Source organism: Filicampus tigris, chromosome 1 (genome assembly GCF_054856515.1).
Source record: "Filicampus tigris isolate MCC_2025a chromosome 1, RoL_Ftig_1.0, whole genome shotgun sequence".
NCBI lineage: Eukaryota > Metazoa > Chordata > Actinopteri > Syngnathiformes > Syngnathidae > Filicampus > Filicampus tigris.
In genome coordinates this window covers 32,367,753-32,382,323 of record NC_141217.1, presented here as the reverse complement: position 1 = coordinate 32,382,323, position 14,571 = coordinate 32,367,753, and the positions used below count along the sequence as shown (strand labels likewise).

Genomic DNA, 14,571 nt, shown 5'->3' with positions numbered 1-14,571 from the left:
CATTGAATTCAATAACACATTTGCAGATGGTTGTTGTTGTTGTTGTTGACATTTTCAGCACAGTGTCCGAGTGGTTAGCGCATCCGCTTCACAGTCCTGAATGATATTGGTGGTTGGAATCTGGGCTCAGGCGTTGCAATGTTGTCCTCGTCCTCAAGTGGCTTTTCTCCGGGTACTGCAGCTTCCTCCCACTTCCCCAAAACGTGTGTGCTAGCTTTACTGAAGACTAAATTGTCCTGAGGTGGGAGTGTCACGGGTTGTCTGCCGCAACCCAAGTGAGCAAAAGTGGCGTAGAAAATGGATGGATGAATTTTAGCTACCAAAGCTCGGCAGGGGCTCTTGCTTGCAACATTTTGCTTTTGAATCATTGTAATGGCTCATTAATCTGCCTGCTTCTGTCTTTAATTAACATCCTACACAAATTTCGCAATATTTCTTAAGGGAGCGGGAGCGTCATGCAGGGAGCTTGACGCACTCGGCAACAGTAACTGAAGTGGGGGCGGGTCTTGGCGCAAGGTCACTTCAGGTCTACTTGTCGAGCTTATTTGCATCATCCTTTTGACCCATCAACAGTTGGAGTGTGCTTCGAGCCGACGTGTTTCATGACGTTGCCGTACACTCGAGCGGCGTGGCCCCAGCGGGCGGTCAGGGTAGCACGGCTCACATGAGGCCCAATCGGGCTGAACTTCCTGTGTAGATAAAAGCCCGAGTTGCCCAAGAGAATAAGCATGTCGAAACAAACACACACGCGCCCGTACACGGTCCGTGGTACCAACGGAGCATATAGAAGCATTTCTAACGATCCCTCATCCTTTAGCTGTCGGCGTAGTATGACTAACAGGATGCTGCCACACTAACCGAGGTGCACGGATGCCGTGACTCCAGTTAGCTGCGCTCTGTCCTCCGGCGTGGGCAGACCATTGTTGCAAGGCTCTCTTTCTCTCTCACACAAAAGACACAGACTAATAACAAGTGCCCCTGGAGAGGGGCGGGCAGCTGCAAGGATCTGGGCCCTGTGGCCCAGCGGCGTGTGACGCAACCGCGTTGGCAGCCGCGTTTCCGAGAGGTTGCCGTTGTCTGCATTGGCGAGGAAAGGATTGGTTTTGCCTCAGCACGTTTCTTCAAACATTGCTGTATTTTAGTCGGACATATTCCAGCCAAAGGATGTGATGGTTACAGTGGTTTGAGATACAAGTTTTTTTTTTTTTCGTGGCCGCGCTCAAAACACTGAACACTAATCATCTTTTCTCGTTGAATTGAACGGAAATTAATTAATCAGTTCCAACATTCCAAAACGCCTCAAATTTGTTTTAACGTTAGATAAATTGCACTCAACAGTGTCGTGTATAAAAACACACAGTAATAAGATTTGCTCTCCACATAAGCCTAACACATAAAGTACGAGCACAAACACGACTGTACCTAATATATTGTCCCTCCTTGCTGTTCTTCTTCTGTGGTGTTCATTGGCGGTTGTCAAACCAAGTTAATGGCGCTTTAGCGCCTCCAACTGATGTTGTCCTACTCCTTCTGCACTGCAAGGAAACCAACAGTGTGAATTGATGGTGGCCGGATGTTATGAAGCGCGCTGTCGCCGTCTAGCAGTGGAGGTGTCTTAAGCGCACTCGCATCTCATATAGACAAAAAAAGACAAAAAAAAAGGGTCAGGTGAGGGCTCAAGGCATTTGTATCCCAAAGCATAACTGCATCTAGATTTTGCCACATAATGCATCATTTGAAATTATCTACATCAGTGGTATTGACATTTTTAACTTATTTATACATTTTCACATAGAATCCTTACACCAAAAACTATGAACCAATGCGCCATCTACTGGATCCAGTGGGGCGCTGCCAAACTTGCCCACAATGCAAAATGAGCCCTACTTTTTCTTTTTAGCAAATTAAAATCTATAGCCACGCTAACTGTGGGCTCGTCCGCTGTTTGAAACATAAGTCTTTAGTAAATCTTGTGTCGGCGTCCAAAACAGGAAGCGCTAAACATAGTTTAGCTCTGACATAAAACTGGAATCACGCATTCCGAGTCTGGCAGGCAGGATGGAGAGACGTTTGGTCCGAGCGAGGGTGGAGAAGCGAAGCATCCCGTGGAGTCAGAATGCTTTCCTGTTTTTGTCCTCGGCTCCTCTTTGATTTGGATGTCGGAACTGCACAAGGAGGCTCAAACAATCTCTAAAAAGCAAGATTTGATCAAGGTTGTAGCCACGTGAACAATGCAAAGAAAACAATGCAGTCATCATTGCGAGCGGGGCTTTGTGTAGCCGCATTTCCACCGTGTGATCTCCGCAGAGGCCTGGTGGAGGCTGAGCTGTAAATCAAACCTCACAGACTTGTAAGAGGTGCAAATGAGCAGCACGCCGACCGATGTTGTCAGCGCGCCAGAGACGCACGTAGCCGCGATAATAAACGACTGTATTCACGTTCTGCTGAGCTCTGTAGGAGGCCGGCTGCACCGGCGCGCCATGTTGTGCGCATTTCATGTTAAAGTGCGGCGTGGGCGTCACATGTGTACAAAGGAATGCGGCTTTGTGTTTTTTTGTTTTTTTTTTTAAACGTGAACAGCCTGCGCGAGTTATTTGGCGAAGGTAACAGCCGGGTGGCCTCGCAGGCTGCTCTAATGTAACCACCAAAACACTAGAATCATTTCCTGTCTTGTAGTGGCTGTCAAATAAAACGTGTGGTTGTGTTCTGGCACCGCAGTAAAAGACAAGACCTTCTGTCTGCACTCAGTGAGCGACTCAATCTTGAGCCATTCTGTCGCTCTTGTTCTTCGAGGCGTCGGATGATCAGGATCCCGAAACGCATCTCGCCCTCTTACCGAGACCCAACGCAAGAGCGGTTTTCATTCTCGCGTGCCGAGCTAATAACACAGAGGTGTCGCGGTGACCGCATCTCAGCCAGGGGTCATTTACAAAAAAAACAAAAAACCATTACATTGGCAAGATCATGGAATTCTCCCCCCCCCCCCCCCCCCCCGTCTGAGATTCTGAGATTCTGAGATGCTATCTTGAAGTGCGACATCCTCTCCTTTCACTGTGAAGGAAGGTGAAGGTGATGGCACAAATGATGTGTGAGAGTGAGAACAACAGCAGAAATGGCTACAGAGGAATTTGGCAGACACATACACACATGAAAAGGAAAAAAACGCCTGGCATTAATTCCCCATGTTGAGGCCCGCCACCGTCAGCATTGACGGTGCTCTCGACACTATTCCCCAAATTGCCTTTGCACTCATGCACCTATCTGCCGCGCTCTCCACCACCGCCTCTCTCGCTCTGGCTGTCTCTTGTGGGAGGTGAAGGGGGCTCTTAAGCAGCTCTTTATTTGCATGTTCTGGAGAGGAGTCGAAGATGAAAAGGCTCAGACGGTTAAGAGTCGGCTTTGCATGTGCGTGTGCTCATACCAAAATTGTGGGCCCTTTCAATTGACTCTTGGTGTTCAACACTTTGACTACAAATTTGGTCTTCAACACAGGAGCGTAGGCTGCGTGGTGGCCACTCCTGGTCGCTCTCTGGCCCCCGCCCTAGGCACCCCGTATGTAAGGGACAATTTTGATACCTGGGACATTTTCGCATGGAATGAAATATTCTTAGATTACGTAACCCTTTCATGCAGAGTGGTCACTACAGTGGACAGCTATTTAAAAGGTGCTTTCGCCTATATTAGTTCATCGAAATGTTTAAAAATATTTTAACCCTTTCATGAATTATGATTTGATGTTATTTAAAATATATATATATTTTTATTAATATAGGCGAAAGCAACTTTTAAATAGCTGTCCACTGTAGTGACCACTGTGCGTGAAAGGGTTAATACTTCACTACAATACATTTATATTAACTGTATTTAAACATTTACAATTAACCTGAATAGAAACTCTTAAAGAAGGACGTCAACCCAAATATATTTTTTCAAGAATATGTTCTACGCAAGCCCGTTAGTTGAAACAAGGCATTCTGATAAATATTGCGTTTGTGGAATAAGAGTTAATCTACCCGTTTTTAGCCATCTCAGTGGGTGGCCATTTTGTCACTTCTGTCGCCTGAAAATGACATCACAAATGCTCAGGGCTCAGGTAACGACCAATCATGGCTCACCTGTTGTCTGAAGCTGAGCCGTGATTGGTCGTTACCTGAGCCCAGAACAACTGTGATGTCATTTTCAGTCGACAAACGTAACAAAATGGCCGCAGACCTGAGATGGCTAAAAAGTGGCGGATTTGACTGCTTAATTCATACTCCACAAACTCAATATTCATCAGAATGCTGTTTGAACTAGTGGGCCTGCTGGGAACATATTCTTAAAAAAAAAATATGTTCGGGGTTAATTTATACTTTAAAGAGTCTATGTTTGATAAAGAACATTTAATCCTTAAATTCAATGTCAATCAAAAGCATTACTTTCACACCATAACAAGCACACAACATGGCTGACAAATCATTATCATACCATCCACAGTCATAGATTCATAAAATAAAATGCACACACATTTGCTCAACACGTTCATAATACAAGCAGGAACAAACCTAAGTAAAGTCAAATGCAACGTTTAGAATTGTGAAGAATTACATTTTTTTTTTTTTTTTTTCAATATGATTTTTAGACGGGTAATGGGACATCAATTGCACTATGCAAAACGGTGTTTGTCGTCTGTGACAATTGATCACTCTCATTGGCCGTTAGCTAGCAAATCAGTACATGAGAAACACAAAAGCAAACCAACAAATAATAAAATGTCATTGTCTATTAAATCAAGTTCAGCCAAAACGTCGCATTTTACTTCGACGTGATCCTGCTTGTAATACGAGTGTGTTGAGCTAGTTTCTGGATAGTGTGCATTTTATTTGATGAAACCCTGACTGTGGATTGCATGATAAACAACAATTGCTCAGTTACAGAGGCGGTTCGGAGCACGCTAATAGCTATTCCTCAGTGAAATGCTGCGACACCCTGGCCACCCTGCTGAAAAAAAATTCTGGCTACGCCGCTGCATCAACGTCGCCATCACACATCACCTCCTTTATCCTTGTTTGTAATATCATTTTTCTATGCTTGTATTGTCCGTGGTATAAAGATTCAATCTGTCTTTTTCAGATCTTACCACTGAGGGGTCCAGTGGATGGAGGCACCCGCCTGACAGTTCAGGGCAAGAACCTTGGCCGCAGGGCCGAAGCGGTCAAAGTGTCCATTGGGGAGGTGCCATGTGAACTCGTGCCTGAGCTCTACACTGTCTCTGTCGAGTAAGTATTACGCAATCCGTAAACCGTGTCACTGGCGATGGCGAGGCTACGGTTGTGGTCATTTCTGCTGTGATCATGAGACTATTGCTTTTGTTGATTATGGCTCTTGTTGGCTTCGTTCGAATTGAATGTCTAACGTAACTGGCCGAGGCAGACGTTCGCCCCTGCAGACCCTGGGTTCTCTTTGTTTCAAACTTGAGCTAGTCTTTTCTTTGGCTCAGTTGCCAAGTTTTGCTCTTGTGGGGCTCGCTTGGTTTACTGGCGGTTCTTGCCCTGCTCAATGTGTGCAGCGCCTTGAGAGGGCTTCTGTTGTGAATCGGCGCTTCATACATAAAATTGACTTGACTTAAACAGTGATACAAATTTGCACGTGCCATCTGTGCGCATCTGATCTATCAGCGTAAATCCCACTTTCGAAAGTGTTTCGTTGCGCACGAGATGATATGTACAATAGCTTGTTGTCACGGTAACCCATCACGCTCTCTGGCAGGTAAGTGCTCAGGCACTCAGGCCGGCAGTGATGCGAGTGTGGCTGAGATGTGTGATGTCAAAGGAAAGAAAGACAATGGCGAAGAGAATTCTGAGGTCTGACATAGCAATGAACTCGACTGGTCTCATTAATTTCAGCCAACAGAAGAAACCGCACTGCCAGCCGCACTTATTGACTTGGTGAACCGAGAGCAAATGATAGCTGCTGCATTATGATTAAATGCTTCCTTACTAAAAGCAACCTAGATCTAGTGGAGGTCCCATTCCACACAGCATGTTGTCCTTTCCTCTAACGTTGACATTAGACATGGTCTCCTGAAAATCAGTGTGTACACTATAATTCAAAAGTCTTGGACCACTTTTTTAAAATTATTATTATTTTTTTTTTTTATAGACAAGCACTCGCATATACTGTCGAGATTAACGGGTGTCAAACTCATTTGAGTTCACGGCCACCTTCATTCCAATTTGCACTCAAGCGGGCCGGACCACTATATTTGCGGCCTACGTAATAAGCTAGAAAAAAATGACTCTTCTAAATGTTTCCCTTTTTTGGTGCAAATAATTACAAGGACATTTGGGAAAATATTCACTTCTTGTTTTGAATCATACGAGTAGTCGAAATTTCTGAACAAAAATAAGTGCAATTATCAACAGTATTATAAATCTGCGTTTTGATTTGCACATTCAATGGACAGATCACAGTCGATCAATATGTATGTACCTTTTTATATTTATTTTTATCTGGCATAGTTTGGCTAAAAATCAATTAATTTGTATGAGGTAAGCATTGGTATGCAGAAACAATTAATTAGCAACCATTCTCCAGCTATTAGCGTGCATCTAATCAGCTTATACATCTCATTTTGAATCAAAATGTCCCCAGTCACTTCACAAACTGTTTTTTAACTGCAACTTTGCACACAATACGACTTCACAAACTGCGTATGATATGATTCATACAGCGGATGCTGCTTCTGCACGAGTTACACAAACTTCGTGACTGCTCACATGAATTGGAAGCCATCTTTTCTCTCTCTCCACTATGTGCATGTCCTGACACTTCCAGTTTGTGTTTGACACTTCCAGCATGAGTTCCAAAGTAAGAGTCTGCATATAAAAATGAACTAGCATGTACCTGACAGGCAGAACTATTCCCACGGGTTGTATTGGACCCATTGACAGGCCATATTCTTGGCACCCTGATATAGATACTATCTATATATAAATTACCAGGAGCGGGAATTTTACAAAAGTTTGCCGGTCCGCCATCCTTCCCCCGTCAAAGGCCTGGGTACCCTTCCATCATCCGTCATTTTTTCAATACTTTCAGTTTCTGTTCAAACAGATTTAGACTCACATAGATTTGACATTTCTCATAGTCTACACTTATTTGCCAATCTATTGAACTGTTAAGAGGGAGCCCGCTGCCGCTTTAACTCTTCACTTTAAAGTTTTGCTTACCTTAACAAGAATGCCGTGTCACATTGTTGCCAAAGGTACAATCCTGCTGGATTAAAATGCTTCCTAGTCCTGGTGCAAACTGAACTAAAGTCTTGTTCTTGTTCTTCTTCCTCTTGTTTTTCTTCTTCTTCTTCTTCTGTCTTTTAGCGTTTGGCAAACAACTTTTGGTGCATTACTGCCACCTTCTGAAATGGCGTTTTGGGCCTGCAAAATACCGTTTCACAACAATTCGTGATTCGCTCTTTGGTGCATACTGCCACCTGCTGTACATATATGTCAATGCAGCCTGGGTCACGTTTCCGTCTCTCGTCAGCAAAACGGGCGCCCGTCAATGATCGACTGTGAGGTTCGTTCCGACTTAACCAGGTTAGTTATGATTACACCGACGAAAGAAAATCCACATGCCCCTGTGCTTAGTACGTCTTTTTATTTAATTTTCCTGTCTAACGTCAGCAAAACGGGTGTTCGTCAGTCAGGCGGAATGCCCACCTCTGTAAATTACTGTTCAAAATTCAAAGGGTCACTTAGAAATGTCCTTATTTAAATAAAACAAAAAGATACAATTCTTCTTTTGAATTCAAATAACATTTAACGAATCATAAAAACAGTCTCAGCCACAGGTAGTAAATAGGCGGCCGGCTCTTGTGTCCCATGCATGCATCTTACCATCATACAATGCTAGCATATTTGTCTTTTCATACATCAAGTTATCACCAGTTCACAACTATTTGTATGCAACCCGATTCTTACTTTGAAATGACTCCATAGCTGAGGGATTATCGCAGCGTAACCATGGCGACAGCAAGGTCGGCCGTCATAACAGAGCTGGATGGAAGTCAGCAACTTTCCAAATACATTCAAACTTCCTGGAGCAGCTCAAATGGAAACGTTTATCTGGTTGCGCTCCGCTGGAGCCAGTCATTGCATTAAAAGCAGGTGTGGGTGTGACCCGCGACTCCAACCTGCCACTCCGTCTGCCCCCGACCCAATTTCACAACAAGCAGTGAACCCCGTTTCACTCCAGCAATGAGCTCATCTTGTTTTTCATTGGCTGTTTGTTATGACAGCAAAGTATATCCTCCACAAATCACAACATGTCAGCGCATTTGATGTCGTCAGCACATCGCGTCCAGTGGCTGCTTGATGTAATTGGATGTGATCCTTTGTCATCACATTCATTTCAAGTCTTTACATTCATCCCCACCCATCAAATATGAAATTACGCGGCCAAGTCCTTTTTTTGAGCAGGCTGTCAGAAAATGTGTCCGTAAGCAAACTGTTCAGGTGTTGGTCCTACTTTGACATCTTTGTCGGAATCATTTACATAATAGATGACGAACATCTGCCCTTTTCAAGCACTATCATGTCGAACTCAAAACAGAGCCGCAGTGTTGTCGGATGTGCTTACTTGCAAGAACTGCACTGCCAGCATAAGCGTCTGATAAACATGTATAACACACTACGCAGTGGTACTTACAACTTGCAAGACCTACGAGCACTCAAACACCCATAATTTCTTTTTTTTAATTCTTTATTTATTTATTTTTTTTACGAGCCATTGCTTTGTTCCTGCTGCATTTTTTTGTGTTGCGTTATCATCCATAATTACGAGCAAAGGTATGGTAGAATGCCACACTCGACCAAAAAAAAAAAAAAAAAAAGGCGACCAAAGCAAGCAGTAGCAGCAGCGTGAAGCCGACGCCTTCAACTTTTAAATCTGACGCTTGGGGGCATTTTGGATTCCCGCGTAAATCTGGAACACGGGAAACGCACAAAAGGCAGATTTTAAAAAATATTTATCACAATTCCCATTAGGAAGGAAATATCATTTATTATATAAATTAACATGCAGTGTCTTTCAGTGTTTATACTGTACACAGCTGTCATGTTTTTTTTTCACTTTTGCACCCAATATGCTCATATAGATTAATACTGTGCAAATTGATATTTTTCGATCTATCTTCCTGAATTGATAGCATTTAAATCAATATCAAATCGAATTGCAGCGAAAAGAATCACAATTAAATTGAAAATAGTTCAAAATTGAGTCCTCAAACGAAACGCACGCTCATAAACCGTCAACATTTCAATGGTCTTTGATTGCTTTTCTGTCAATGAGGGGCCTCGCACTTTACAGTTAGTCAAACACTCCATCAGCCAGACGCAAACAGACCTGATTGTTGATGAGCGTCGCCATCAACGGGAGAGCCGTCTTCTCAACTAGCCAAAACATGGCCCGCTCAAGCCAATAGCATTTCAGCAGTGGGCTGGCGAGAATGTGGAGCGGGGGTCAGTCCGGCCCGGTCTGGCCCGCCTGCTTCTATTTGGAGTGTGCGTGTCCTTTGACTCACATTCTCGGACATTATCAAAACACTCGGCACATACACACATACAAACCGCATATTGCTTAAAGGCACAAGCTAACATTTGATCATAGCTTCTACATACTGATTGTGTACGTCCCATTCATCATGTTTCTGTCGCTACATGAAATGATGCAGCAGCCCGTGACCGCCCGTCTAATTTGAATATGAGATCATTACACACTTGTGAAATGAGGCACTTGTAATTAATAGGTGTGTCAAGTGAAGGCTGTCAGTGCAGGTTCGCTTCAGTCAGCCAATCTGTTGAGTTATTTATGAGTGTGTGTGTGTTTTTCTCATGCTTCTTAAGTTCTGGTTTGGGGGGAGTTCAAAACAATTTCGTTTTTATTATTTTAGTTGGAAAAACATAAGACTTGACATTAAAGAGAGGTAAAACGATGCCAAGCTGAACAAAAGAATCGCTAAAATTTGTAAACACAGCAGAAACAAGAGTACCCGAGAGAGTGCGGACCTACGCCAAGACCAAACAAAAATGCATGATGGTTGCAGACGAGTTACTCACATGCTGTTTGAGTAAGACTGGGCTCCAGATCACAAAGCAAAGACCATAAAAGCTCTTTTGAGGTGGTGAGCCAGCAGGGTGACTTGTCAGGTCCAACATGAGTTAACTGGGGGGGGTAGCAGGGGGGACAATTCTGTATCATCTTCTGCCTTTTTGGTCTTGAGGGCCCTAAACTGTGGAATTAGCTGCGCCCAACCGCCTGCCTGCAGCTTGGGTTTAAATCTTGCTTAAAAAAATTCATTTGTTCACCTTTTTGTTCTTTGACTATGTGCAGTCTCCTCCAAAAGTGTTGAAGCAGCAAGGTCAATTCCTTTGTTTTTTGTTGTATGCTTAAGACATTTGGGTTTCCGATCAAAAAATGAATATGAGACAAACGTTCAGACATGTTTTTTTGTTTTTGTTTTTTAAAGCAGAAGTCAACCCAAAGATATTTTTTTTCAAGAATATGTTCTATGCAAGCCCACTAGTTGAAACACGGAATTCCGATAAATATTGCGTTTGTGGAATAAGTTTTAATCCACTAATTTTTAGCCATCTGTGGGGGCGGCCATTTTGCTGAAAATGACATCACAACTGCTCACAACGACCAATCACGACTGACCTGTTTTCTGAATCTGAACCGTGATTGGTCACTGTGAGCAGTTGTGATGTCATTTTCAGTCGACAGAAGACAAAATGTCGTCTAAAAGCGAGTGGATTAACACTTATTCCACAAACGCAATATTTATCAGAATGCCCTGTTTCAACTAGTGGTCTTGCATAGAACATATTCTTGAAACAAAAATGTTTGCGTTGACTTCCCCTTCAAGTTCAGACATGTCAAACAACTCAGGACAGTTGTTTGATGCCACCCACTTTTCGAGTGAGCAAAAGTATTGGAACATGCGACTGATGGGTGTTTCTAGTTGCTCACGTGTTTCCCTTTAGATTGATTGCTTAAACATTACTTGTTTTGGGCGTTGGGTGTCACCTGGGAAAACTACATTTGCTGTTAGGCAAACAAAGACCAGACAGTTATAGGACTAGATAAGGGTAGGGGTAGGACTACGTATGTTCTATACTTCTTCCAATTCCTCTTTGAACATGTAAACACCGCTTAATGCTGGCCGTCTGTTTTTTCTTCTATTAAATCGTTTGACTTCCTTCCGTTTATATGTTCAATAAATACACAAATAAACTGCCGATGGGAGAAAAACAATGTTGAAGCTGAAGAGGTGAAATACATCAACGCTATTGAACAAACATTTGGGCATAGCCAATAAAACAATTTGGACCGACCTGAAAAAGAGAGAAACCACAGATTTCCTGAGCAAGAGATCAAACGGGTCAGTTAAAGCTATCAACAGCAGCTGATGGCAGAAACATTGTGAGAGCTGCGAGGAAACACACAAAGACAACGGTCAGTGACATCAATGGCATCCTGCACAGAGCAGGGTGAAGCTATCACAATACACCTGTTGAAGATGCAAACCACTCATCAGCAAAAACAATTCGAAGGGCAGATTGGATTTTGCAAAGAAGTACAGAGATGATCCACAAAAGTTTGGGAACAAACTTTTACGGACTAATGAGACCAAGGTTAACCTCTACCAAAGTGATCAAAAGGCCAAGGTGCGAAAGGAGAAAGAAAGGATCCACTTAAAGCGGAAGTCAACCCAAACATATTTTTTTCAAGAATATGTTCTATGCAAGCCCACTAGTTGAAACAGGGCATTCTGATAAATATTGCATTTGTGGAATAAGTGTTAATCCACTCACTTTTAGCCATCTCTGGAGGCGGACATTTTGTCTTCTGTCGACTAAAAATGACATCACAACTACTCACAACGACCAATCATGGCCCAGATTCAGAAAACAGGTCAGCCGTGATTGGTCGTTGTGAGCAGTTGTGATGTCATTTTTAGTCGACAGAAGACAAAATGTCCGCCCCCAGAGATGGCTAAAAACGAGTGGATTTTGCTGCTTGATGTATATTCCACAAGTGTAAAATTAATCAGAATGCCGTGTTTCAATTAGCGGGCCTGCTGCGAACATATTCTTGAATAAAATATGTTTGGGTTGACTTCCGCTTTAAAGGTCCAAAACATTCAAGCTAATCTGGGAAGCATGGTGGAGGAAATGTCACGTCTCGGCCTTGCACGGCTGCTTCTGGAACAGGCTCATTAGTCATCATTGATGATGACCTCATGATAGTAGCAGCAAGCAGAATGAATTCTGCAGTCTAAAATAACCAATTTGTCTCGCAATTGACAGAAAAATGCATCCAAACTAATCAGCAGAAGCTTCATCACGGAACAAGAAAATGACCCAAAGCACACCGCCAACACAACAAAGGACTTCATTAGGGAGGGGAAAGGTGGAAGGTCTTTGACTAGGTTTGGAATAATTGCAGCTGGGGTGGAAAAACAAGACAAGTCTTATTTTAAACTGATTTGATGAGTAGAAAACTACCGGTAATCATTTCTCCCAGGATTTATTTAGTATCCAAGGGTCGGCGCCACAAAATGTGGGCCCATTGATGACCAGTGACAGCATATCAGCATTGCTGTAGTCTGTGTGTGAGAGCTCTCGTTTCATCAGCAGCTCCTCAGCCACAAGCAAGCTCACCCCCCCCCCCCCCCACACACACACACACACGTGTCTTGTCACACCTCTCCCACATGCACCGCAGCTCTGCCGCACACTGTATGTACTGTAAATTCCTCTGTCAATCATGCGCCCCTGCTCTCAAAAGTGTCAAAGCACCAAGCAGCTGACTAAATAAAACTCGCAGGGCCTGATTTACCAAAAGGTTTGTGCGTACAAAAATTTGAATGATTGCTCAAGCAAACAGATGTGGGAGCTGATCTCTTAACTGGGGGCATTCAGGGTTGCGTCTGCAAAGTGGGCAAAATTGCCACACAGCTCGTTTTTCATGTCCTCGAAGGAGCAGACACATATAGAGTGATTTAACACGCACAGGGGCGAATCGCTGTAGCACATTTTGAGTCTCAATTGAAAGTCGGGTGCAAACCGCCGCGGCTGTGCAAAACCGTGAGTGCATTCACTGAAGCGAGGAGGCGCAGGCAAAATGACTGGATCTTTTCCACTTGTGTTTGAAATGGCGGAAACTAACAATTGGCATATTGTCTATTTTAGCAATGCAATTTTGGGAAATCGTGAATATCCCTGCTGACTTCTTCAGCAGTCACAAGAAGGAGTCATGCCATATCACCTATGACCTTTCAACTCTGCATTTCCTTGTGTCTGGGTCTTTTCAGCACACTGTGGCAATTGCTTCTGGCTTCTCACGGGGCACTTTTTTGGGTGTGCTGTCCCAACTTTTAAAACTCATTCACTGCCATTGACATGTATACTTGTCTATCACGTTATTTTCAACGGGGATGGGCGGGGGAGTGACTGATGCCACTCCACTGTAAATTTCAAACTTGGAAACACCTTTAATGATGAGCAAAGACCAGTAAATGACATTGATGCCCCATTTTAGATTTGAGATCAGCGCAGATTCTGAGTCCAGCGGAAACGGCTGCATTTTGTGCAACCTACCTTTTTCCTAAGGAAGGAAAACAGTGTCTAAACAAGTAAACAAACAACAAGTTATCAAAAGTTCAATCTTAAGAGAGTGACCACGCAATTTAGGGCCCTTTATTTGGGATCTTAGTAAATCAGGCACTCAGCGGATTTACTAAGGTGGTAAAGGTTTGGTCCAGCTTTAGGTGGGCCCCCCCCCCCCCATACTGTTTGGTTGCTCTTCCTGGGTGCTTCACGTGGCGCGATGTCTCTGGTGACACCTGTGGCTAAATGACAGCCAGAAGGCTAGAAAACGAGCCTCCCATGTGGCTTGACACATCTGGTCTGAGGTACTGTGAACTTTAGCTCGCCTAATATCATAGGGCTTATTGGATTTCACATGCAAATGCAATAAGGTCTGATGAATGAGTTCATAACCCCGAGATCGCCGAGATCCATCACCTCTCCCTCTTCCTGTTTCGTGTATTGTTCTTTCATTGTTTTTGCGAACGTTATTGAAGAGACTGAATTCTTGAGTGCTCTCCAGATATCATAAAGAGTTGGCCTGCGTCTTGCGATTTGTGCAGGCTGGTGTGTGTCACTGGGAGGTCTCCGCTTGATGCGACGGATATCGTCCAAGTGGACGTGGCTCAGAGTGGGACGGGCAAGTCAAAGGAGAGCTTCTCCTATTTGGTGAGTATTCGGTCTTGCAAACTTCCGCGTTCTTCCCTTGTTTCCCGCTACCCACCGGGAGAGTCCTCCCCAACGAGCCAGCTGAGTGTTAACAGATGCGCTTTATGGCTCGGAAGAATGCGAGGGTGTGGGAATCTTCAAACGTTTAGCGGAGCAGCATAACCCGGCACCATTGTCATTCTGCGCCGGCTGCCAGTAAAAACAAATAACGTCCGCCGGCTGTGCTCGGCGGTTGTGTTAATTGACCTCGGCCCATGCAGGCTCCCATTAG

General features: G+C 43.8%; 1 protein-coding gene across 1 annotated transcript in view; it reads left to right on the top strand.

Annotated features, from left to right (window-relative positions):
• Positions 1–14,571, top strand: part of plxnd1 (plexin D1) — an 87,868-nt gene that overhangs the window by 41,725 nt on the left and 31,572 nt on the right. Inside the window, exons 13-14 of the mRNA XM_086033380.1 lie at positions 5,113–5,258; positions 14,195–14,300. Coding sequence (XP_085889506.1) covers positions 5,113–5,258; positions 14,195–14,300 — 252 coding nt within the window. The remainder of the gene's footprint in view (positions 1–5,112; positions 5,259–14,194; positions 14,301–14,571) is intronic.